General features: G+C 42.1%; 3 protein-coding genes across 6 annotated transcripts in view; 2 read left to right on the top strand and 1 right to left on the bottom strand.

The window, feature by feature from the left end:
* pald1a (phosphatase domain containing paladin 1a) overlaps positions 1 to 14,678 on the bottom strand; it is a 204,696-nt gene extending 190,018 nt beyond the window's left edge. The window contains exon 1 of the mRNA XM_071394597.1: positions 14,468 to 14,678. The gene's annotated coding sequence lies outside the window, so the exon portion shown is untranslated. The remainder of the gene's footprint in view (positions 1 to 14,467) is intronic.
* Positions 14,679 to 15,645: 967 nt separating this feature from the next.
* Positions 15,646 to 20,446, top strand: ndr2 (nodal-related 2). The gene is made up of 3 exons (XM_071394595.1): positions 15,646 to 15,926; positions 17,566 to 19,046; positions 19,231 to 20,446. Exons 1-3 carry the CDS (start codon positions 15,656 to 15,658, stop codon positions 19,381 to 19,383), a joined length of 1,905 nt encoding a protein of 634 aa, XP_071250696.1. The 5' UTR covers positions 15,646 to 15,655; the 3' UTR covers positions 19,384 to 20,446.
* Positions 20,447 to 20,583: 137 nt separating this feature from the next.
* On the top strand, positions 20,584 to 25,736 carry lrrc20 (leucine rich repeat containing 20). Of its 4 annotated transcripts, none has more exons than XM_071394594.1 (5): positions 20,584 to 20,729; positions 21,825 to 21,917; positions 23,066 to 23,215; positions 24,041 to 24,208; positions 24,548 to 25,736. In XM_071394594.1, the coding sequence occupies exons 2-5, from the start codon at positions 21,848 to 21,850 to the stop codon at positions 24,685 to 24,687; spliced, it is 528 nt and encodes a 175-aa protein (XP_071250695.1). In that variant the 5' UTR covers positions 20,584 to 20,729; positions 21,825 to 21,847; the 3' UTR covers positions 24,688 to 25,736. The 4 variants fall into 4 exon arrangements, with proteins under 4 accessions (XP_071250695.1, XP_071250693.1, XP_071250694.1 ...); XM_071394592.1 differs by lacking the exon at positions 20,584 to 20,729 and adding an exon at positions 20,964 to 21,286; XM_071394593.1 differs by lacking the exon at positions 20,584 to 20,729 and adding an exon at positions 21,296 to 21,486.
* Positions 25,737 to 25,806: the final 70 nt, after the last annotated feature.

The raw sequence follows: 25,806 nt of genomic DNA, 5'->3' as shown, positions 1-25,806 counted from the left end.
CCATTATAAAAGGGAAAGTAAAAACCCAAACCGGTCTGCCCAGCCCTAAGTTGAAGTAATTGTAAAAGTAACTTTTTGAGGATCTGAGGGCCCATACCAAATCTTTTCAGCCTCCTGAGGGGGCCCTCTTCACGACTGTGTTGGTGTGTTTGGACCATGATAGGTCCTTAGTGATGTGGACAACGAGGAACTTGAAGCATTCAACCTGCTCCACTATAGGCCCGTCAGACCTGAACCCAATAGAAAATCCCTGGAGGGAGCTGAAAGTCCGTATTGCCCAGCGACAGCCCCGAAACCTGAAGGATCTGGAGATGGTCTGTATGGAGGAGTGGGCCAAAATCCCTGCTGCAGTGTGTGCAAACCTGGTCAAGAACTACAGGAAACTTATGATCTCTGTAATTGCAAACAAAGGTTTCTGTACGAAATATTAAGTTCTGCTTTTCTGATGTATCAAATACTTATGTCATGCAATAAAATGCAAATTAATTACTTAAAAATCATACAATGTGATTTTCTGGATTTTTGTTTTAGATTCCGTCTCTCACAGTTGAAGTGTACCTATGATACAAATTACAGACCTCTACATGCTTTGTAAGTAGGAAAACCTGCAAAATCAGCAGTGTATCAAATACTTGTTCTCCCCACTGTATATAATAATAGGCAAAATCGGCGTCCAAAATTACCGATTTCCGATTGTTATGAAAACTTGAAATCGGCCCTAATTAATCGTCCATTCCGATTAATCGGTCGACCTCTAGTAGTAACACTGTCATTACATTAACCACCCTGCCCTAGCGTGTAGTAACACTGTCATTAACCACCCTGCCCTAGCGTGTAGTAACACTGTCATTACATTAACCACCCTGCCCTAGCGTGTAGTAACACTGTCATTAACCACCCTGCCCTAGCGTGTAGTAACACTGTCATTAACCACCCTGCCCTAGCGTGTAGTAACACTGTCATTAACCACCCTGCCCTAGCGTGTAGTAACACTGTCATTACATTAACTACCCTGCCCTAGGGTGTAGTAACACTGTCATTAACTACCCTGCCCTAGTGTGTAGTAACACTGTCATTACATTAACTACCCTGCCCTAGTGTGTAGTAACACTGCCATTACATTAACTACCCTGCCCTAGCGTGTAGTAACACTGTCATTAACCACCCTGCCCTAGCGTGTAGTAACACTGTCATTACATTAACCACCCTGCCCTAGTGTGTAGTAACACTGTCATTAACCACCCTGCCCTAGCGTGTAGTAACACTGTCATTACATTAACCACCCTGCCCTAGTGTGTAGTAACACTGTCATTACATTAACCACCCTGCCCTAGTGTGTAGTAACACTGTCATTACATTAACCACCCTGCCCTAGTGTGTAGTAACACTGTCATTAACCACCCTGCCCTAGCGTGTAGTAACACTGTCATTACATTAACTACCCTGCCCTAGTGTGTAGTAACACTGTCATTACATTAACCACCCTGCCCTAGCGTGTAGTAACACTGTCATTACATTAACTACCCTGCCCTAGTGTGTAGTAACACTGTCATTACATTAACCACCCTGCCCTAGTGTGTAGTAACACTGTCATTACATTACCACCCTGCCCTAGCGTGTAGTAACACTGTCATTACATTAACTACCCTGCCCTAGTGTGTAGTAACACTGTCATTACATTAACTACCCTGCCCTAGCGTGTAGTAACACTGTCATTAACCACCCTGCCCTAGCGTGTAGTAACACTGTCATTACATTAACTACCCTGCCCTAGCGTGTAGTAAAACTGTCATTACATTAACTACCCTGCCCTAGTGTGTAGTAACAATGTCATTACATTAACCACCCTGCCCTAGTGTGTAGTAACACTGTCATTACATTAACTACCCTGCCCTAGCGTGTAGTAACACTGTCATTACATTAACTACCCTGCCCTAGTGTGTAGTAACACTGTCATTACATTAACTACCCTGCCCTAGTGTGTAGTAACACTGTCATTACATTAACTACCCTGCCCTAGCGTGTAGTAACAATGTCATTACATTAACCACCCTGCCCTAGTGTGTAGTAACAATGTCATTACATTAACTACCCTGCCCTAGCGTGTAGTAACACTGTCATTAACCACCCTGCCCTAGCGTGTAGTAACACTGTCATTAAATTAACTACCCTGCCCTAGCGTGTAGTAACACTGTCATTACATTAACCACCCTGCCCTAGTGTGTAGTAACAATGTCATTACATTAACTACCCTGCCCTAGTGTGTAGTAACACTGTCATTACATTAACTACCCTGCCCTAGCGTGTAGTAACAATGTCATTACATTAACCACCCTGCCCTAGTGTGTAGTAACACTGTCATTACATTAACTACCCTGCCCTAGCGTGTAGTAACACTGTCATTACATTAACTACCCTGCCCTAGCGTGTAGTAACACTGTCATTACATTAACCACCCTGCCCTAGTGTGTAGTAACACTGTCATTACATTAACTACCCTGCCCTAGTGTGTAGTAACACTGTCATTACATTAACCACCCTGCCCTAGTGTGTAGTAACACTGTCATTACATTAACTACCCTGCCCTAGTGTGTAGTAACACTGTCATTACATTAACTACCCTGCCCTAGTGTGTAGTAACACTGTCATTACATTAACTACCCTGCCCTAGCGTGTAGTAACAATGTCATTACATTAACCACCCTGCCCTAGTGTGTAGTAACACTGTCATTACATTAACTACCCTGCCTTAGCGTGTAGTAACACTGTCATTAACCACCCTGCCCTAGCGTGTAGTAACACTGTCATTACATTAACTACCCTGCCCTAGCGTGTAGTAACACTGTCATTACATTAACTACCCTGCCCTAGCGTGTAGTAACACTGTCATTACATTAACCACCCTGCCCTAGTGTGTAGTAACACTGTCATTACATTAACTACCCTGCCCTAGTGTGTAGTAACACTGTCATTACATTAACTACCCTGCCCTAGTGTGTAGTAACAATGTCATTACATTAACCACCCTGCCCTAGTGTGTAGTAACAATGTCATTACATTAACCACCCTGCCCTAGCGTGTAGTAACACTGTCATTACATTAACTACCATGCCCTAGTGTGTAGTAACAGTGGCATTACATTAACTACCCTGCCCTAGTGTGTAGTAACACTGTCATTACATTAACCACCCTGCCCTAGTGTGTAGTAACACTGTCATTACATTAACCACCCTGCCCTAGTGTGTAGTAACACTGTCATTACATTAACCACCCTGCCCTAGTGTGTAGTAACACTGTCATTACATTAACCACCCTGCCCTAGTGTGTAGTAACACTGTCATTACATTAACTACCCTGCCCTAGTGTGTAGTAACACTGTCATTACATTAACTACCCTGCCCTAGTGTGTAGTAACACTGTCATTACATTAACCACCCTGCCCTAGTGTGTAGTAACACTGTCATTACATTAACCACCCTGCCCTAGTGTGTAGTAACACTGTCATTACATTAACCACCCTGCCCTAGTGTGTAGTAACACTGTCATTACATTAACTACCCTGCCCTAGTGTGTAGTAACACTGTCATTACATTAACTACCCTGCCCTAGTGTGTAGTAACACTGTCATTACATTAACCACCCTGCCCTAGTGTGTAGTAACACTGTCATTACATTAACCACCCTGCCCTAGTGTTTAGTAACACTGTCATTACATTAACTACCCTGCCCTAGTGTGTAGTAACACTGTCATTACATTAACCACCCTGCCCTAGTGTGTAGTAACACTGTCATTACATTAACTACCCTGCCCTAGTGTGTAGTAACACTGTCATTACATTAACTACCCTGCCCTAGTGTGTAGTAACACTGTCATTACATTAACCACCCTGCCCTAGTGTGTAGTAACACTGTCATTACATTAACCACCCTGCCCTAGTGTGTAGTAACACTGTCATTACATTAACTACCCTGCCCTAGTGTGTAGTAACACTGTCATTACATTAACCACCCTGCCCTAGTGTGTAGTAACACTGTCATTACATTAACCACCCTGCCCTAGTGTGTAGTAACACTGTCATTACATTAACCACCTTAGTTAGCATATTGTTACACAGTCCTTGAGTTATTACAATGACTGTTGTCATTAAGCTCTGCAGCTCTCATGGAAAGTGGACTCGGTCCACTGAGGCCAGCATGTCAAACCACGACTGCCTCCGATATTCATCTCTCTACAGAAGAGAAAAGGAGCAGAAGTGAGAGGTGAGAGAACCGTTACGGCACATGTTCCATGACGGGACAGAGCAGCATCCTCTCCACTAAGCTGTTTCACCAGTCAAAACCAGAAGGATCAGGGTAACGTCCCCTATCTAAGTTCCAAGTTCCCGACATCCTGCCCTGGCCAATATCCTTCTAACCCATATCCCCATGTCCAACATCCTTCTATAATGTAACACAATGAATCCCTCCCTCCATCTCTCCTTCCTTTTCCACACAGGGACTCTCAGTTCATTCTCCCCAGTGGCACAGCGCTGACACCTGTGTTTATAGTGTACTCTGTCTACAACCTAGACAGAACTATGCAAAGACCCCTTCTCCAGACAAGAATGTAAATAAAAGAGTTCCAGACAGGGAGAAGGCTGACAGAGAACACGGTTCTGCTTCACAGCCTCAAAGTAGAGCAGAAGATCAATACACTTACACACTATTTGATTTATTTGGAGAGAATATTTACTCCTTTTACTGTCTGTTCCAAACGTGCCAGACGGCCAGTTCGTATCGCATTTAGCCGTACACTTATCCTACTTCTCCTCTGTTCCTCTGGTGATGTAGAGGTTAATCCAGGTCCTGCAGTGCCTAGCTCCACTCCTACTCCCCAGGTGCTCTCATTTGTTACCGTAAAAGCCTTGGTTTCATGCATGTTGACATTAGAAGCCTACTCCCTAAGTTTGTTTTACTCACTGCTTTAGCACATTCTGCCAACCCGGATGTCTTAGCCGTGTCTGAATCCTGTCTTAGGAAGACCACCAAAAACCCTGAAATCTCCATCCCTAACTATAACATTTTCCGCCAAGGTAGAACTGCCAAAGGGGGCGGTGTTTCAATCTACTGCAAAGATAGCCTGCAGAGTTCTGTCTTACTATCCAGGTCTGTACCAAAACAATTCGAGCTTCTACTTCTGAAAATGCACCTTTCCAGAAACAAGTCTCTCACCGTTGCCGCTTGCTATAGACCACCCTCTGCCCCCAGCTGTGCCCTGGACACCATATGTGAATTGATTGCCCCCCATCTATCTTCTGAGCTCATGCTGCTAGGTGACCTAAACTGGGACATGCTTAACACCCCGGCCATCCTACAATCTAAGCTTGATGCCCTCAATCTCACACAAATTATCAATGAACCTACCAGGTACAACTCCAAATCCGTAAACACGGGCACCCTCATAGATATCATCCTAACTAACTCGCCCTCCAAATACACCTCTGCTGTTTCAATCAAGATCTCAGCGATCACTGCCTCATTGCCTGCATCCGTAATGGGTTTGCGTTCAAACGACCACCCCTCATCACTGTCAAACGCTCCCTAAAACACTTCTGCGAGCAGGCCTTTCTAATCGACCTGGCCGGGGTATCCTGGAATGACATTGACCTCATCCCGTCAGTTGAGGATGCCTGGCTATTCTTTAAAAGTGCCTTCCTCACCATCTTAAATAAGCATGCCCCGTTCAAAAAATATAGAACTAGGAATAGATATAGCCCTTGGTTCACTCCAGACCTGTCTGCCCTTGACCAGCACAAAAACATCCTGTGATATGCAACTTTTCAGGGAAGTTAGGAACTGATATACACAGGCAGTTAGGAAAGCTAAGGCTAGCTTTTTCAAACAGAAATTTGCATGTTGTAGTACTAACTACAAAAAGTTCTGGGACACTGTAAAGTCCATGGAGAATAAGAGCACCTCCTCCCAGCTGCCCACTGCACTGAGGCTAGGAAACACTGTCACCATCGATAAATCCATTATAATTGAGAATTTCAATAAGCATTTTTCTACGGCTGGCCATGCTTTCCACCTGGCTACCACTACCCCGGTCAACTGCCCGGCACCCCCACAGCAATCCGCCAAAGCCCCCACCTTTTCTCCTTCACCCAAATCTAGATAGCTGATGTTCTGAAAGAGCTGCAAAATCTGGACCCCTACAAATCAGCCGGGCTAGACAATCTGGACCCTCTCTTTCTAAAATTATCTGCCGAAATTGTTGCAACCCCTATTACTAGCCTGTTCAACCTCTCTTTCGTATCGTCTGAGATTCCCAAAGATTGGAAAGCTGCCACGGTCATCCCCCTCTTCAAATGGGGAGACACTCTAGACCCAAACTGCTACAGACCTATATCTATCCTACCCTGTCTTTCTAAGGTCTTCGAAAGCCAAGTTAACAAACAGATTACCGACCATTTCGAATCCCACCGTACCTTCTCCGCTATGCAATCTGGTTTCAGAGCTGGTCATGGGTGCACCTCAGCCACGCTCAAGGTTCTTGAGTATACGTGGACAACTACAAATACCTAGGTGTCTGGTTAGACTGTAAACTCTCCTTCCAGACTCACATTAAGCATCTCCAATCCAAAATTAAATCTAGAATCGGCTTCCTATATCGCAGCAAAGCATCCTTCACTCATGCTGCCAAACATACCCTCGTAAAACTGACCATCCTACTGATCCTCGACTTCGGTGATGTCATCTATAAAATAGCCTCCAACACTCTACTCAACAAACTGGATGCAGTCTATCACAGTGCCATCCGTTTTGTCACCAAAGCCCCATACACTACCCACCATTGCGACCTGTATGCTCTCGTTGGTTGGCCCTCGCTTCATACTCGTCGCCAAACCCACTGGCTACAGGTTATCTACAAGTCTCTGCTAGGTAAAGCCCCGCCTTATCTCAGCTCACTGGTCACCATAGCAGCACCCGCTCGTAGCACGCGCCCCAGCAGGTATATCTCACTGGTCACCCCCAAAGCCAATTCCTCCTTTGGTCGTCTTTCCTTCCAGTTCTCTGCTGCCAATGACTGGAACGAACTGCAAAAATCTCTGAAGCTGGAGGGTCATATCTCCCTCACTAACTTTAAGCGCCAGCTGTCAGAGCAGCTCACAGGTCACTGCACCTGTACATAGCCCATCTGTAAACAGCCCATCTATCTACCTACCTCATCCCCATACTGTATTTATTTATTTATCTTGCTCCTTTGCACCCCAGTATCTCTACTTGCACATTCATCTTCTGCACATCTACCATTCCAGTGTGTAATTGCTATATTGTAATTACTTCGCCACCATGGCCTATTTATTGCCTTAACTCCCTTATCTCACCTCATTTGCACACACTGTATATAGACTTTGTTTTCTTTAGTTCTACTGTATTATTGACTATGTTTTGTTTATTCCATATGTAACTCTGTGTTGTTGTATGTGTCGAATTGCTATGCTTTATCTTGGCCAGGTCGCAGTTGTAAATGAGAACTTGTTCTCAACTAACCTACCTGGTTAAATAAAGGTGAAATAAATAAAGAGAATAGAGCAGAGCTGCTCTGGAATAGATGGAGGACAATATGCTGAGAAAAGAAACAGGAAGAAAAAGAAAATAGAGAGGGCGGGCGGGTCAGAACAAACTGGCAGGATGTCTCTAGTGTAACGTCCCCTGAGACAAAGAGGTTGGAAATATATGTTGTAAGTATGTCAGATAATGTAGGCTAGAACATTTAAAAACACTCTAGTCATCCACTCAAAGCTAATGGTGCGCCACCTAGTGGCAGAAACCACCATTGCACTACCTTGGCTTGGACATAAAAACATTTTTCCAGAATGGTGAGTAAATAAGTAAAGACATTAGGGTGGAGGAATGATAAGTAAAGACATTAGGGCTGAGGAATGATAAGTAAAGACATTAGGGCTGAGGAATGGTAAGTAAAGACATTAGGGCTGAGGAATGATAAGTAAAGACATTAGGGCTGAGGAATGATAAGTAAAGACATTAGGGCTGAGGAATGGTAAGTAAAGACATTAGGGCTGAGGAATGATAAGTAAATACATTAGGGCTGAGGAATGGTAAGTAAAGACATTAGGGCTGAGGAATGATAAGTAAAGACATTAGGGCTGAGGAATGGTAAGTAAAGACATTAGGGCTGAGGAATGATAAGTAAAGACATTAGTTCTGAGGAATGATAAGTAAAGACATTAGGGCTGAGGAATGGTAAGTAAAGACATTAGGGCTGAGGAATGATGAGTAAAGACATTAGGGCTGAGGAATGATGAGTAAAGACATTAGGGCTGAGGAATGATGAGTAAAGACATTAGGGCTGAGGAATGATAAGTAAAGACATTAGGGCTGAGGAATGATAAGTAAAGACATTAGGGCTGAGGAATGATAAGTAAAGACATTAGTTCTGAGGAATGATAAGTAAAGACATTAGGGCTGAGGAATGATAAGTAAAGACATTAGGGCTGAGGAATGATAAGTAAAGACATTAGGGCTGAGGAATGATAAGTAAAGACATTAGGGCTGAGGAATGATAAGTAAAGACATTAGGGCTGAGGAATGATAAGTAAAGACATTAGAGCTGAGGAATGATAAGTAAAGACATTAGGGCTGAGGAATGATGAGTAAAGACATTAGGGCTGAGGAATGATAAGTAAAGACATTAGGGCTGAGGAATGATAAGTAAAGACATTAGTTCTGAGGAATGATAAGTAAAGACATTAGGGCTGAGGAATGATAAGTAAAGACATTAGGGCTGAGGAATGATGAGTAAAGACATTAGGGCTGAGGAATGATAAGTAAAGACATTAGGGCTGAGGAATGATAAGTAAAGACATTAGGGCTGAGGAATGATAAGTAAAGACATTAGGGCTGAGGAATGATAAGTAAAGACATTAGGGCTGAGGAATGATAAGTAAAGACATTAGGGCTGAGGAATGATAAGTAAAGACATTAGGGCTGAGGAATGATAAGTAAAGACATTAGGGCTGAGGAATGATAAGTAAAGACATTAGGGCTGAGGAATGATAAGTAAGGACATTAGGGCTGAGGAATGATAAGTAAAGACATTAGGGCTGAGGAATGGTAAGTAAAGACATTTAGCGGAGGCAGCAGCAGCAGAGATGAGGAAACAGCCCTTGCCTTAGCCTAATTGTCTAAGAAAACCAAGTTAATTAGGTCTATAATCAATAGCCTAACTGTATAAATCATCCATATATATCTACATAAATAATTCAGATAGTGCTTCTGTTGCCTGTTTGAGTGTTTGTTTAATAGACTACTGATTCCGTGAGCATCAAGCCTCACGCAACGGCAAAATATCAGATAAAGCAAGTTCACAGATTCGGCTGTTTTTAAACGCTATAATAAAGGCTTTACAACAACAAAACATTGTTAGAACAGACTAGTATTACTTAGAATGTATTTAGTGTTGTTTACACTGTTCCAAACAGGCAGACAAAAAATATTGTAATCGAACAGCACCTGTTATTTTTTTTTTCATTATTATTTAACTAGGCAAGTCAGTTAAGAACAAATTATTATTTTCCATGACGGCCTAGGAACAGTGGGTTAACTGCCTTGTTCAGGGGCAGAACGACAGATTTTTACCTTGTCAGTTCGGGGGATTTGATCTTGCAACCTTTTGGTTACTGGTCCAATGCTCTAACCACTAGGCTGCCTGCCGCCAGGCTACCTGCCACCCCATCTCCTTCTTATTGTTATTATTATTATTATTATTGTTATTATAATTATTATGATCATCATTATAATAATAAGTAACGTCATTATCATTAGTAGCCTTTGTATAGCAGCCTTGTATAACCACCATCGAGCTGTAGGCCTAAGAGCGTGTCCTGTTTAGTCTGAATACCGTAACTTACTTCGGCATATATTTTAATATATAGGCTATTGTATCAATCATTCATTTGTTCATGCCGTCACACAATCAAGCATTTTTGGGGAGGGGAATTAAATAACAAAAAAGGGAGCTTTGAATAATTAGCCTAAACAATTTAAACCACAATTCACAAATGCATGCCACTGTTTTCAGTCTGCTGTAATAAAGTCTTTATCTAAATCAAATGTCTTCAGCAGATCTGACTTCCTCTTCCCCTCCTGAGCAGTCACTAAACAGTCGCCCGCTTCGAGTTTCTATTTATTTATAACGTCCTCCGCATCCATTTTGCTATCATGTGATACTGTGTTGGGAGTTTGTTATAACCAAATGTATTAATGTGATTATGATGGGCTCTAGGTCAGGTCCTATTGGTCACATGCAAGAAATGCCTACTTGTTTCACATAAAGAGATCAAAGGTTGAGGGAATAGGGAATGTTTTGCCTAAAGAAATTAGGGATTTTGGTAAGATAACTTTTCAGTCATTTGCTGTGCTTTTCGCTGCAGTAGGGAGGAGAGCGAGCCAACGTGCGCCAGTCACAGGCACTCGCTGTCATTTTTTAACACAGTGTGACCATCGGGCTCTTTCTTCAGTCATTTGTGTGTCTATTATTTAATCAAACGGTGTGCTTAAAGCATCAGACAAGCTGTGAATATGTAGTTTACTTTATTCAGACACAACCTGTCTATATACAGTGCTTTTGGAAAGTATTCAGACCCCTTGACTTTTTCTACACTGTTACGTTACAGCATTATTCTAAAATGTATATTTTTTTATGTAATCTACCTACACACAATACCCCATAATGACAAAGCAAAAACAGGTTTAGACATTTTTTGCAAATTTATAAAACAGAAAAAACAGAAATACCTTACTTTCAGACCCTTTGCTATGAGACTCAAAATTGAGCTTGGGTGCATTCTGTTTCCATTGATTTTCTACAACTTAATTGGAGTCCACCTGTGGTAAATTCAATTGATTGGACATGATTTGGAAAGGCACACACCTGTCTATATAAAAGGTACGACAGTTGACAGTGCATGTCAGTCAAAAACCAAGCCATGAGGTCGAAGGAATTGTCTGTAGAGCTCTGAGACAGGATTGTGTCGAGGCACAGATCTGGGGAAGGGTACCAAAACATTTCTGCAGCATTGAAGGTCCCCAAGAACATAGTGACCTCCATTATTCTTAAATGGAAAAAGTTTGGAAACACCAAGATTCTTCCACTCCTCAGTAAAAGGCACACGACAGCCCGCTTTGAGTTTGCCAAAAGGCACGTAAAGAACTCTCAGACCACAAGAAACAAGATTCTCTGGTCTGATGAAACCAAGATTGAACTCTTTGGCCTGAATGCCAAGCGTCACGTCTGGAGGAAACCTGCCACCATCCCTAAGGTGAAGCATGGTGGTGGCAGCATCATGCTTTTGGGGATGTTTTTCAGCTGCAGGGACTGAGAGACTAGTCAGGATTGAGGGAAAGATGAACAGAGCAAAGTACAGAGAGATCCTTGATGAAAACCTGTTCCAGAGCGCTCAGGACCACAGACTGGGGCGAAGGTTGACCTTCCAACAGGACAACGACCCTAAGCACACAGACAAGACAATGCAGGAGTGGCTTCGGAACAAGTCTCTGAATGTCCTTGAGTGGCACAGCCAGAGCCCGGACTTGAACCCGATCGAACATCTCTGGAGAGACCTGAAAATAACTGTGCAGAAACGCTCCCCATCCAACCTGACAGAGCTTGAGAGTATCTGCAGAGAAGAATGGGAGAAACTCCCCAAATACAGGTGTGCCAAGCTTGTAGCGTCATACCCAAGAAGATTCAAGGCTGTAATCGCTGCCAAAGGTGCTTCAACAAAAGGACTAAGTAAAGGGTCTGAATACTTATGCAAATGTGATATTTCAGTTGTTGTTTTTTTATAAATTTATTGCAAAAAAATCCTAAAAACCTGTTTTTGCTTTGTCATTATGGGGTATTGTGTGTAGATTGAAAAAAACGATTTAATCCATTTTAGAATAAGGCTGTAACGTAACAGAATGTGGAAAAAGTTGAGGGGTCTGAATACTTTCCGAATGCACATTTCGACCAATCAACTATCGGTCGAGTACAATATTTTTATTTTTTTTATTCGGAGACAGCCCTAAAATAAATAAAAATGATACAGAAAACATCAGGAGAGAACTAACCTACTTTTTCTCAGGGCAAAATCATCTGCTAAAATGGCATAAATGTATAGTATTACTTAACACCATATTCTTATACAAGACAGAGCTTGACTATAGAACCACAACCACATGGAATCATTTGAAGCACCTGCGATGAGTCACCTACTTCCCCTTAATAATGACATCTTCAACAAGGTGCCACAACAAAGCATCTACAATGAAATGTGATTGATGGCAGGGAATACATTATGTGCTTTTAAAAATCATTGGAGATTAGATGACCCTTAAGTGCATCAAATGTCTGTTCGTGTACCAGTACACAGAGGAACACTAGGTTCAAATGGCACCCTATTCCCTATATAGTGCACTACTCTTGACCAGGGCTCTGGTCAAAAGTAGTGCACAGTGCACTATATACACACACACACACTGAGTTTACAAAACATTAGGAACACTGTCCTAATTTTGAGTTGCACTCCTTTTGCCCTCAGAACAGCCTCAATTCGTTGGGGCATCCACAGGGATGCTGGCCCACGTTGACTCCAATGCTTCCCACAGTCGTGTCAAGTTGGCTGGATGTCCTTTGGGTGGTGGACCATTCTTGATACACACAGGAAACTGTTGAGCGTGAAAAACTAAGCAGCGTTGCAGTTCTTGGCCCACTCGAACCGGTGTGCCTGGCACCTACTACCGTACCCCGTTCAAAGGCACTTACATTTTTATCTTGCCCATTCACCCCCTGAATGGCACACACAATGTTCTCCAGGCTTAAAAATAATGATTTAACTTGTCTCCTCTCGTTCATCTACGCTGATTGAAGTGGATATAACAAGTGACATCAATAAGGGATCATAGCTTTCACCTGGATTCACCTGGTCAGTCTGTGTCATGGAAAGCATTGGAGTTCCTAATGTTTTGTCTACTCAGTATATTGGGAATAGGGTTCCATCAGGGAGGAAGCCTGGGGAATAGTCTCTTGATTACCAAGTCAAGTCCAACTTGGCTAGCGTTTTGTTTTGTCTGGTCAATAGAGGTCGACAGCTTGTAGTCGTAAAATCCGGAAATGAGTTACGTCTGGTTCGTTCAGCCATCCCTATGGGAAATATTTATGGGGAAAGAAAAGGTTTTTGGAATAAACGCTGAAATTAAGTTCTGAGGTTAACAAAGGTTTAGGAGATTGTATAGGTTTTGTTCTATGAGATAATCAGTCAGTTAACATGACATTTTAATTATGAAGCCTTTGTGGGGGTTTTTAAATATAAATTACATACATTTTTCAAAATTCACTAAAAGTGACGTTAGCTGATGAAGATGATCTCATATTTAAAACAGAGTAGGAGATCTCCTAAGCCTGTGTTTACCACAGACCTTATTTTCGGCCAAAAACGCCATTAAATTTTCCCCATAGGCTTTGTCCAAAGAACCATGGCGGAGTTAGTGCCTACAGAAAGACGCCATTTCTATTTCTCTCTCTATGTGGCTCCTTTATTTTGTGATTAAAGGAAGGGGAGGAGCAGGGCTGTGTCAACAACAGTATCGATATTTTGTAATGGCTTGATTGATCTTCTTAATCACTTTTAATTTTGAGTTTGACAAGATTAAAAAATGTAGCGCCTAGTTTCTGTGTCTTTGCAGAGTAACGGACATTAAACAAGATCTTGCTTTAGTTGACGTGCCTAATTCGAGAGCTTGGCAAATCACTCTATTAGGTTTAAATGGGGGGGTTTAAATGGGACATCAAACGTAAAGGACATTTAAATTGCCGTCCAAATCACCTGCTCTATTTACATAAACTTAGTCTAACAAACTAATCGCAAAATACTGAACTGTTGTATTTGTAGCACAGTAACGGACCTAAGAGGTGTTAAACACCTGAACAGTTCTACTGAAAGTGTAAAAGCGCCAATAATCATTTAGTCTACCGAAGAGTTATCATTTGAATATTACACACCTATTAGCCAATGAACATCGTCCCCATCTGTATCACATGAATTCCACCCGCCAGCCGCAATGAATGATAGATTGTCACTTCAAACAAGTTTACTGGAACAATTTAAACAATTTCGGGGCTACATCAAACATGACTGGGTCGACATACAACAGCCTATCGATGGAGACTGGAGGAGGCATAGAGGGCGGCCAAGCCAACCACATGCCACAAACTGCAACTTTATACCACATTTGATTTTGTTTGATGCAATGTTGCAACGTGGTCGTGCACTGACCGCGCGTACCGACATGAGCACACACACTTAACATTTGGCTAACGTATCTACATAAACACAAACTCGAATACCGATGTTTTTACAGTTTAGCCTACCAATGTGCGCGTGGACACGGGAAATGAGACAGGACTGTAAAATGTACTCACCATTTCACTCGGAAGAACCGTGTATGCTCCAAAAATCACTCATTAGTCGGATGTTTCAATAAACGTAGGAAAAGTGATGCAAAGCTGCGGTTTGTGTTTTATTTCAGGGATAGTTTCTTCCACGTATTTGTCTACCTATACGGTCCTTTCTCGCAGATTTTCGGAGGAAAGGATTTCCACTATCTGAATAAAAGCAGAGGCTGGGCATGCGCACTAAGAGGAATGGTTTTTGTCCGTTGAGCGTTCAATCCACTGTTCTTTTCACGCCGAGACACAGAGCGCATTATTTATAATAGTCTATAATAAAACACAAAAAGACAGCACATCTCTGAAAACATAGAATTGTATTTGTCCACAGAGGCCTATTGATATCATGCTATTAATGGTATTACACTAACATTGCCCCTCGAGCCTATTAAAAAAGTCTACATGCCTAAACTGAAGAGAAAGAGAAATGACCTAATGTTTTTCCTTTTAAATCATAATGAATAAGATTATATAGACAGATTCTAGATCAGAACTCATAACTCCGAGAGGCTTTGTGGATACAGGCCCCGATTCTATATCAGCACTCATATCTCTGAGATGCTTTGTGGATACAGGCCCCGATTCTATATCAGAACTCATATCTCTGAGATGCTTTGTGGATACGGGCCCCGATTCTATATCAGCACTCATAACTCTGAGATGCTTGGTGGATACGCCCCAGATATACTATGAAAAACATATGTGAGAAAGACTATATAGGCTTATGTCCATAGAATGAATAGTAATCTATTGTCATAACCAGCTTGCTCTTCGTTACAGGAAGCATAATGTATAGGTTTATCAAACTAAAACCCTTAACCCTAATCTATAGCCTAACTGATTGATTGGAATTAATATATTTCATATGGAACGTAGCTGAAGGCTAATAAAACAAGGTGACATTTGAAAGAGCTATTGATGAGAAAGGTGCTATAGGGAACTTTGGCTCACTGGTCGTTCTAAACACCCGTCATCCAGTCATCTTGGGCATCTCATTAACAAGTCAATGGATGATGACCTGCCTTGCCACAAGCCTTGAAGACGCATGTCAATTTCCTTTAATGTTCGCGGCTACTTGTTAAATATGCGTGGTGCGGGAGGGGTATAAAAGCCAAGCTTACCTCTAACCCACAGAGGAATCTGTCATCCAATTTGACCAGCATGCGTTCATTATGCGTTCTAGGTGTAGCGATACATGCCTCTCTGCTCATACTGCTGACTCAAGGAATTCACAAATCTAGAGATGGAGTTTATCACGGAAAATCACGACGCTTTGCTATAGACCACCGTCCACCTGGATACCATCACCTGGCGCCGAAGTATATGATGCACCTTTACCGGAATTACAAGTCAAATCTCACTCGGCCTATAGACGTAATGGAGAAGACCATCACAAAACAAGCAGACACAGTCAAGAGTGTGATGGCAAAAAGTAAGATGTGTTTTTTTTAAAAGTATACCTTTAGCCTATAGGCATATTTATTCATTCGTTTAGTAGGGCATATAGGCTACATTCTTGACATATAGCCTATACTGCCTGCCCGAATTTAGTTCAACACAGATGAAAATAATAATAAATATCCTGTTTAGGGCCTTTTATAATAGTTTATGGCTTATTACCTAGCCTACTCTAAGCATAGTAAATTAAACTTTGTTTTGCATTATTTATATTCTTCAAAAAAAGTTAAGAGATCATTTTCTTGCTATGTTTACGCACCACGGTGGCTGTCAAATCTCTCCGCCAGACGATCTGAAAGCGCTCCAATCCACATTCATTTTGTCGGCCTGAATAACCGTACAAGGATCAGCGTGTGAAAAGGCTGGTTTTTCAGCCTAATTCTCAAAGCAAACCTCTTTTTTTTTTTCTTTAAATGGGAGATGTTGATTAGAAATGTTGCCAGACATGCCTATTCAAATCTGTTGTTAACTCAAATCAACAAGTCCCCTCAGTTCCTTTCACACTTCACTTGATTAGATTAGTGTGATGACCTAGACCCACATCCCGGTCCAAAGCGGGATTTTAACAACATGTAGCCTATATGTTCCACGGACCGCTCCGCTCCCAACACCACTACATCTAATTTAACATCACTGCTAGGTGTCATAGTTGTTACCTATTTGTTTGAATGGAGGATATGCGGAAGCCGAGCTAAGAACGTTGTTAAATGATTGGTTTCGATCCGGTGTTTACTTTGAGTGGATTAGGCCTAGCCTCGTCCTCCTGTCGTTGTCGTTGTGTTATCCTTAATCTTCATAGTTTTATTTCCCCATCCCTCAGATCTGAGCAAAACAGACCCATAAAGGAATGTAGATGTTTTGGTACAGTACCTTTAATCAACAAATAGACGATCAATAGCAACAATACATTATATTTGGACAATAGTACAATAGTCTTTAATCTTCTTGATGAATTATGTACCACACCTCCAATGTCGCGTTCTTCTTTGCATCACAATTCATGTCCTAGTTCACACATGTTGATGTTGACCCCAGCCGATGGTAGATTCATCCACGAGCTAGTTGCCTAGTTACATTGAAAAACATGGTTGGAATTTCTATTTGCAAAACATGCTTTACCTAGATCTAAAGTTGTATTTCTTTAAAAATATTAAAACAATATTGTTTTTAGAATACAAGCATGTCTCATTCAGACTACATAGATGTAAACCAGAACCAATATGCAAAATATTCTGCCTAAATTGCTGTCCAGGATTGAATAGAACTTGTGTATTCCTCCTAAATTAATAGTATATTCATGAGCTCTATGGTTGTTTAAAAGCTACTTTTTTTTTTTTACAAGTAAAAACAATTAACATTAATTATTATAATCTATTTTACCTTTAAAGGGCTTGAAAAAGATGGGTGACAGAAAAACAAATATTTGATTATATTTCTATATAGGCCTAATCTTAAAGTACTTAACATGTTTGTATGTTGTATGTTTGTCTAAAGACATGTATGTGAGGTATGTAGTTGCCATGAGACCAGACCAGATGATAATGTTCAAAGTAGTCAGTACAAATGTTGAAAAATCTGTGGTTTAAAAAAAAAAAGTTTCTTCTTTCCAATAGGTTTATTTCACAGACCCCGACGCTGGACTGCAACCTTTGACCTGACCACCTTATTGGCCGACGACCGGATCCAAGCAGCGGAGCTCAGGTTCAGGTTTCCCCGGGCGACGAGGGCTTCCAACATTACCGTGGAGATTTACCATCACCACGACTACCCGTGCAGGCAGACACAGGGGATCTGCCAGGAACACCAGCTGGTGGGATATCTCTCTGTCTCCTCTGTGATTAACTCCTCTCAGCACTGGAAGGTGTACAACCTCACTGGTCCGCTGTTGAACTGGCTCGGCCAGGAACACGTTTCCAGGAGCTCAGTGAAGAGGAGATCACCAGACAAGACAAAGAGAGATGTGTTCTTCCCCAACCCTGTCCAGTTGGCTGGGTCTACAACACAGCAGAACCCTGTCCAGTTGGCTGGGTCTACAACACAGCAGAACCCTGTCCAGTTGGCTGGGTCTACAACACAGCAGAACCCTGTCCAGTTGTCTGGGTCTGAAACACAACAGAACCCTGTCCAGTTGGCTGGGTCTACAACACAGCAGAACCCTGTCCAGTTGGCTGGCTCTACAACACAGCAGAACCCTGTCCAGTTGTCTGGGTCTGAAACACAGCAGAACCCTGTCCAGTTGGCTGGGTCTACAACACAGCAGAACCCTGTCCAGTTGGCTGGGTCTACAACACAGCAGAACCCTGTCCAGTTGTCTGGGTCTACAACACAGCAGAACCCTGTCCAGTTGGCTGGGTCTGAAACACAGCAGAACCCTGTCCATTTGTCTGGGTCTGAAACACAACAGACCCCTGTACCGTTGTCTGGGTCTACAACACAGCAGAACCCTGTCCAGTTGGTTGGGTCTGAAACACAGCAGAACCCTGTCCAGTTGGCTGGGTCTACAACACAGCAGAACCCTGTCCAGTTGGCTGGGTCTACAACACAGCAGAACCCTGTCCAGTTGGCTGGCTCTACAACACAGCAGAACCCTGTCCAGTTGTCTGGGTCTACAACACAGCAGAACCCTGTCCAGTTGGCTGGGTCTACAACACAGCAGAACCCTGTCCAGTTGGCTGGGTCTACAACGCAGCAGAGTCAGTGTGTGAACAACAGAGCCTTGCTGGTTGTATTCTCTCATACAGGGTCAGAGGAGGGCTCCCAGGCCAAGGCTAGCCTCCTCCACACGGCCGAACAGTCCAAGTTCCTGTCCACCACCGAGCCCCAGAAGATCCGCAGGCCGAAGAGACACAAGAAAAAAAGGGTCCACTCAGGCCAGGAGGATCCACCGGACATGAGAGGTCCAGAGGTGTCCAGCGGAAACAATAAGATTGACCCGTCTCTCTGTGGAAGAGTTGATATGCATGTAGACTTCAATCAGATAGGCTGGGGGTCCTGGATCGTCTTCCCAAAGATGTATAATGCCTATCGATGTGAGGGGATCTGTCCAAGTCCTTTGGGAGAAGATTTGAACCCAACAAATCATGCTTACATGCAGGTACGTTTCAATGTGTTTCTACAGGATTTACCAAAATGTGTCATAGAATATACTGTTTTCAAATGTATCTTAACGGTACAAAGCTCATTGATTATGTTACCATTGCTAGATACTATAGCAATGCTTCATACCTGTTTGAAGTTGTTTGGCCATTTTTTGCTTCTTGACGCTTTTTTCCCTCTAGAGTCTCCTAAAACACTACCATGCTGAGCGTGTTCCCTCGGCGTGCTGCGCCCCCACCAAGATGAGTCCTCTAAGCATGCTGTATTATGAGAATGGAGAAATGCTGCTTCGCCATCACGAGGATATGGTTGTGGATGAATGTGGCTGCCTGTAGCCTCTGTCACAGGATTTAACCTGACCTTCAGTAAAGAAACGACCGGAGCAAAGCCTGGGGCCGTCTTCTCACAACTGCTTGAGAATGAGACTAGGCTACCTCTCATCTCCTTCGGGACACACGCAACAGAGGGTTCCGGAAACTTTAGAGTGGAATTTCACTGACAGAACTATTATCCAAGAGTCTGTATCAGATGGATGAAAACAGTAAGAAAAAACTTTGTGTTAGTTCTTTTGATTATTGTGACTGTGCACTCCTCAAGCAGTATGGCAGATGTCCTGTATGTTTTACAAAGCCTAGATATATACAGTATGGATTTTCTCTCAGAATGTGACTGATTTTATGTTCCTGATTTTAGGAATCAGAAAGAGGACATACCATTTCATTATAAGTCATAGGAAATGGTGTTGTTCGCCATTTAAGCACTGTTTATACTACTATACACCTACTGGGTGTAAAGGAACATTGGCATTATATTTATTGTAAATAATAATAAAATAAAGTTTGGGTATTTATGTTAATTTATTGCTCTCTCTGTTTTTAGGAGGATTTCATCATAAATATGTTTGATATTGTAAAAATATTTTGTTAGCTGATTAAAGTGTATGTATTTTGTAGGTAATATTTGTCATGTTATTCATTCATTAGTAAAAAAAAATAACATATGCTTATGACTCTTGTCTATAAAAACCACGATATGTACATTCACTAGAATGACCTGTTGTGAATATTCATTCATTCTAATTCTATGGGTTCTGGAGTTCTCTGAGTTGAGCGATGCAACATGCTGGATTGTTGGCATATTTACCTGAAATGACCACAGTATTTTAAAGACTGACAAGTGGGGCACAAAAAATCAAAATAATTCCTGACACAAAATAAACAATGAAGGTGGATGGTATTTCAGTTTTTAGAATGATCAAAAACTATTTCCCCCCCCCCCAAAATCACCAATAAATACACAAAAATAAATGTCCCAAAAGCTCAGGAATATAAATAAATGTTTCTCACTATAAATAGCCTACTTCTCAAGAACTAAATCAGATATCAAGTACCGGTACTAGGTAATAACTCATGTGTAACTGGTGAGAACGTGCAACAAGGACATTTGGAAAATAAGTACATTCACTAACGGCATCTTCTGGCCTCATTCACCTGGCATCCTATTCACCATGATTGATTTAATGTTGAATGAACAGAGAGTACGTTTCAATACATGCCCATTGTCTTCAGGTCCATTGACAAAGCAAAAAATAGTCGACCAATCAGGGATTTTCCAGAATAGTGGCTGTGGCAGGACAACTCTGTCATTACACAGCGGGCTAACTCCTAACCAGGATCCTAAGGTAGGTCAAACTCTGAACTTCCATTTTTATACTGTTATAACTCAACAATCAGTTGATCTAGTCGTATATGTGCTATTAGTGCTGAGGCACTGTACACGGTGATGACACAACTTGATACAACCTAACACCCGTTACAGCCTGATATTTATACAGATCAATCCTGCGTAAAACATGGGCAGAATTTAAATCTGTAGTCCTTCGCAGTTATCTCTCTGAAACTTTCTTGCGCGCCTTTGACTCTCGTCAATACGGTAGCTCGTACTGTAGAAGCAATATAACTATTGATGGAAACAAGAGGCTAAAATAGTGTCTTTAAACTCAAATTGCGCACAAAAACAAACTATTTTAAAAGTATTGGACTGATTTTAACAATAACGTCGGAACAGGTCATCTGAAAAGTGCATCGATCGACTTTAGCCCAATGTATCCTCTTTGGCTAAAAATACTCTCTCGCCAAATTTGACGGTGGTTGTTTGAAAATGAATGGATTTGATTGGACGAAGCCTTGAACTGACTCGCCAACATTTTCAGCTGTCAACCACAGTTAAAGTTTAAGGGTAGGTTGATCCACCTCCCGTCATACAGTATATACTGATTCTATTGTACAATCTATTATACAGATCTCCACCCGGACGTCGTTTGTGGAATTATGAGTAGGCCACATTAGGAAACTAGCAATTTAGCTGTTACTACGAATTAAGCTCGCTTTAATAGCTAACTAACTGTTGTAGCTCGCCTATAACTTGACGTGGGACAGGTGATCAAGTTATTCATGTGATTTTGTGTGAACTTTGTGAAGAGGACACAATGTTGCAGCAGTGGCTGACATTGAACAAGATGCATTGTAACATTCTAATGTACTGTACAATAGAGGAGATCCTTGACACAAAATTGCAACTAGCAATCTTGTATGCATGACCTGGTAACATGTTAAAAATAGCTCAATACCAATTTGCATGAAATAAAACAACAACCTTGTTAAAACCTGATAAATGAATAATATTTTAATATGCCAAAGAAAATTCACTTGAAAATGTCTGGTTTTAAAATGTATATCTTGTGTATTACAACGACCTCTCCCCATCTGTAACCCAGGTGAGATTCGTAGACCTAGTATAATGGCAGAGGCTGTGGCCAATGTTGCCCGGAGGGTCAATGCAACAGTGGAGGAAGAGAAAGATACTCTGGGTAAGTGAATTAAATCCTTTATATACATAATACAGAAAAGGAAGATACTATTCCCTATATAGTACACTAGTTTTGAACAGGGCCCATAGGGTTTTGGGTTTTGGGTGCACTATAAAGGGATAGGGTGCCATTTGGGACGTAACCATGGAAAGGAATACTGGAAATCATTATTTTTCAAGTGAAATTATAAGCCGTTTATAAGCATTTATAATAAGTGCCTTTGATCTACAGCAGGGTTCCCCAACTGGTGGCCTGTGTGCCAAATTTGGTCCACGGGTGGTTTTATTTGCCCCCCAATTTTCTTGGCAAAAATGTTTTAAAAAGAGTCAAACATCTGTTTGGGCATCTTGCGGTCAATTTGCAGTCTACAAATGATTTGTAATGATGTTCCGCCCCCCCGACCATCCACTCCGGGAGAAATCAGCCTGCAGTTGAATGTAGTTGATGATCCCTGATCTACAGGTATATCCAGTACGTTGAGTCTTACTACTTTCGGCCAACAGATGGCAGTAATGTGTTACCAAAAGCTCTACTTCCAGGATGATATTATGTTGTCCTCTCAGCCTGACTATGGTAATCAATTATATTCTTGTGAACTTAATTGCATATTTGACATAAGAACCAGACGGTTGCAGTGACGTAAGATTTGAACAATGATTGGCGGTATGACTGTAAATTTTATATTGAAATAACCTCTTCAATATAACACTAATCTTCTTCAGCTCTAAGCCATGCTTTCTCATATATGTGTAACCGATGTGAAATGGCTAGCTAGTTAGCGGTGGTGCGCGCTAATAGCGTTTCAATCGGTGACGTCACTCGCTCTGAGACCTGAAGTAGTTGTTCCCCTTGCTCTGCAAGGGCCGTGGCTTTTGTGGCGCGATGGGTAACGATTGCTTCGTGGGTGTCAGTTGTCTATGTGTGCAGAGGGTCCCTGGTTCGAGCCCAGGTAGGGGTGAGGAGAGGGACGGAAGCTATACTATTACATGTGCATCCCAAAACGCCACCCTATTCCCTATGTAGTGCACTACTTTTGAACAGAGCCCTATGGGCCCTGGTCAAAAGTAGTGCACTAACTAAATAGGGAATAGGGTGCCATTTGAGATGTAACCATGGGCATTCCTAATTGTTCTCCTTTATTTCTTTAGATCTGTCAAACTGCAAACTGATCAGTTTCCCAGATGGCGTATTCAGGGTCCTCAACAGCGTTGCAGAGAAGATACACATCGTCACGTTGGCTGACAATGAGATGAAGGGAGTTACTAGCAAATTCTTCAAAACCTTCACTCAATTGAGAGGTAGCTATGCATGCATACCCCCCACCCCCCTAACTTAACATGTTTTAGTGGAGGGGCCTTTTATATTACATTATTACAAGTTATCAGATTGATAGCTTTAAAGCCTTTATCTTTAAGGTAGCACACATCTTTGTAAAGCAGCCTAACACTAGCCTGGGGCCAGTATAGCAGCCTAACACTAGCCTGGGGCCAGTATAGCAGCCTAACACTAGCCTGGTGGCCAGTATAGCAGCCTAACACTAGCCTGGGGACAGTATAGCAGCCTAACACTAGCCTGGTGGCCAGTATAGCAGCCTAACACTAGCCTGGGGCCAGTATAGCAGCCTAACACTAGCATGGGGCCAGCATAGCAGCCTAACACTAGTCTGGGGCTAGTATAGCAGCCTAACACTAGCCTGGGGCCAGTATAGCAGCCTAACACTAGCCTGGGCCAGTATAGCAGCCTAACACTAGCCTGGGGCCAGTATAGCAGCCTAACACTAGCATGGGACCAGTATAGCAGCCTTACACTAGCCTGGGGCCAGTATACCAGCTCACACTAGCTTGGGGCCAGTATATCAGCCGTACACTAGCCTGGGGCCAGTATAGCAGCCTAAAACTAGCCTGGTGGCCAGTCTGTTTCTGTTCACTTGCCAGCACCTTATGGAATTGTCATTGGCTTGGCAATGACAGAATGGAGTAGGCAAGAGCACAAACAGATCTGGGACCAGGCTAGCCTAATACAGCAATAATCGACAAATATTTGACTGAATGTGTTGAATCTGTGCAAGGAATATTCAGGTAAGTTAGCTAGTGATTTAGCAGTATTTCCCAATACCTTTTCAGAACTGGACTTGCACGGCAATGTAATCACTAAACTGCCAGATGTAGTTGGGGAGCTGGAACATCTGACCAGCATCAACTTGGCCAACAACAAGTTGTCTGTCTTCCCTGAGAGACTGACGGAGATCCAGTCACTGGAAAGAATCAACCTGGAAGGAAATGACATCACTGGTAAGAGGGAGTCCAGTGCTGTGTTCCCATTCTCTACCCTTCTTCCAAGGATTTAAATGCAATGGATTGGTGTTACAATTGGCTGGAAGAAGTTAATACATATTGGATTGGTGTTACAATTGGCTGGAGGAAGTTAATACCATTTGATTGGTGTTAGAATTGGCTGGAGGCAGTTAATACCGTTGTTTAATCCGTGAGAGAAAGTGAGCAAGTGCAGAGAAGTGGGAGAAGTGTGGAGAATCAGGAACCAGCCATAATGATGCCTTTAGTCTCTTGTGAACATTCATTGGCTCTTTCTGAAATGTCTAAAAATGTGTCTTCTCCTCGTGTCTCCCACAGAAGTCCCCATGGAAAAGTTGCAGGCCATGCCAGCTCTGAAGTGTATCAACTTGAAGTCAAATCCTTTGGACAACAACTTGTTAACTGCCATTCAACAATTTCCTCAAACATTTGAAATTCAAACTACAACAGACAACTAAGACCTTGTCTTCTTCTAAGATGGACATTTTATCCACACCCAGAGACAATGAGGATTGCATGCTGTGCCTTCAGACTTTTTCAATAGTACAATTAGTTGCTTTTGATTCTTCAGAGATTCAATTGTTTGGCCTCTATTTCATTACATTTTTCCCCCCATCATGTTTGCTGTATGGGAACTATCAAACTTGAGGCCTCTCCAGAACAGAACACATGAGCCTACTGTAGTTGCTGCCATTACTGAAAGTCCATTTGAGTTGGGCTCAGTTCAGAGATGACTAGATGTTGCTGTTTACACTTTTGCAGTAGCCTTTCCAGAGTGCACCAAGAGCTACACCTAGTACATAGTCCTTATTAGCAATGGGCCTCAGTGTTTTCATCATCAAAGTAATGGCAATCAGGTGCTACGTCTGTTTTTTAATAATCTTCAACCTATCATCATAACTGGAGAGATGTGCTGTCCCTCCTTGTGTAGAGGACAACTAAATCAACCTATCATCATAACTGGAGAGATGTTCTGTCCCTCCTTGTGTAGAGGACAACTAAATCAACCTATCATCATAACTGGAGAGATGTGCTGTCCCTCCTTGTGTAGAGGACAACTAAATCAACCTATCATCATAACTGGAGAGATGTGCTGTCCCTCCTTGTGTAGAGGACAACTAAATCAACCTATCATCATAACTGGAGAGATGTGCTGTCCCTCCTTGTGTAGAGGACAACTAAATCAACCTATCATCATAACTGGAGAGATGTGCTGTCCCTCCTTGTGTAGAGGACAACTAAATCAACCTATCATCATAACTGGAGAGATGTGCTGTCCCTCCTTGTGTAGAGGACAACTAAATCAACCTATCATCATAACTGGAGAGATGTGCTGTCCCTCCTTGTGTAGAGGACAACTAAATCAATCATTCTGAGTTCACTGGCGACACCCACTTTGTAGCTTCACACGCCCCTGTGTCACATGACCCTGTGTCACATGACCCTGTGAATGGACTTACTTTACTCATTTAGAAAACACTGAATAAATATTTGTATTCCAAATTTGTATTTGATCAGCTCCTTGGATTAATTTGCTTGCTAAATGTAGTCTATATAGTTTGGTTGATTGTTACAGT

This window comes from Salvelinus alpinus, chromosome 3 (genome assembly GCF_045679555.1).
Source record: "Salvelinus alpinus chromosome 3, SLU_Salpinus.1, whole genome shotgun sequence".
Taxonomy (NCBI): Eukaryota; Metazoa; Chordata; class Actinopteri; order Salmoniformes; family Salmonidae; genus Salvelinus; species Salvelinus alpinus.
Note: the sequence above shows the minus strand (reverse complement) of the source record. Positions and strands in the feature narration are given on the sequence as shown.

Coding starts and splice junctions, on each gene's coding strand:
- ndr2 (XM_071394595.1), top strand. CDS start 15,656: ATGCGTTCATTATGCGTTCTAGGTGTAGCGATACATGCCTCTCTGCTC. Junction 15,927..17,565: donor CAAGAGTGTGATGGCAAAAA/GTAAGATGTGTT, acceptor TCTTTCCAATAG/GTTTATTTCACAGACCCCGA. Junction 19,047..19,230: donor CAAATCATGCTTACATGCAG/GTACGTTTCAAT, acceptor TTTTCCCTCTAG/AGTCTCCTAAAACACTACCA.
- lrrc20 (XM_071394591.1), top strand. Junction 21,918..23,065: donor GGAAGAGAAAGATACTCTGG/GTAAGTGAATTA, acceptor TTATTTCTTTAG/ATCTGTCAAACTGCAAACTG. Junction 24,209..24,547: donor GGAAGGAAATGACATCACTG/GTAAGAGGGAGT, acceptor TGTCTCCCACAG/AAGTCCCCATGGAAAAGTTG.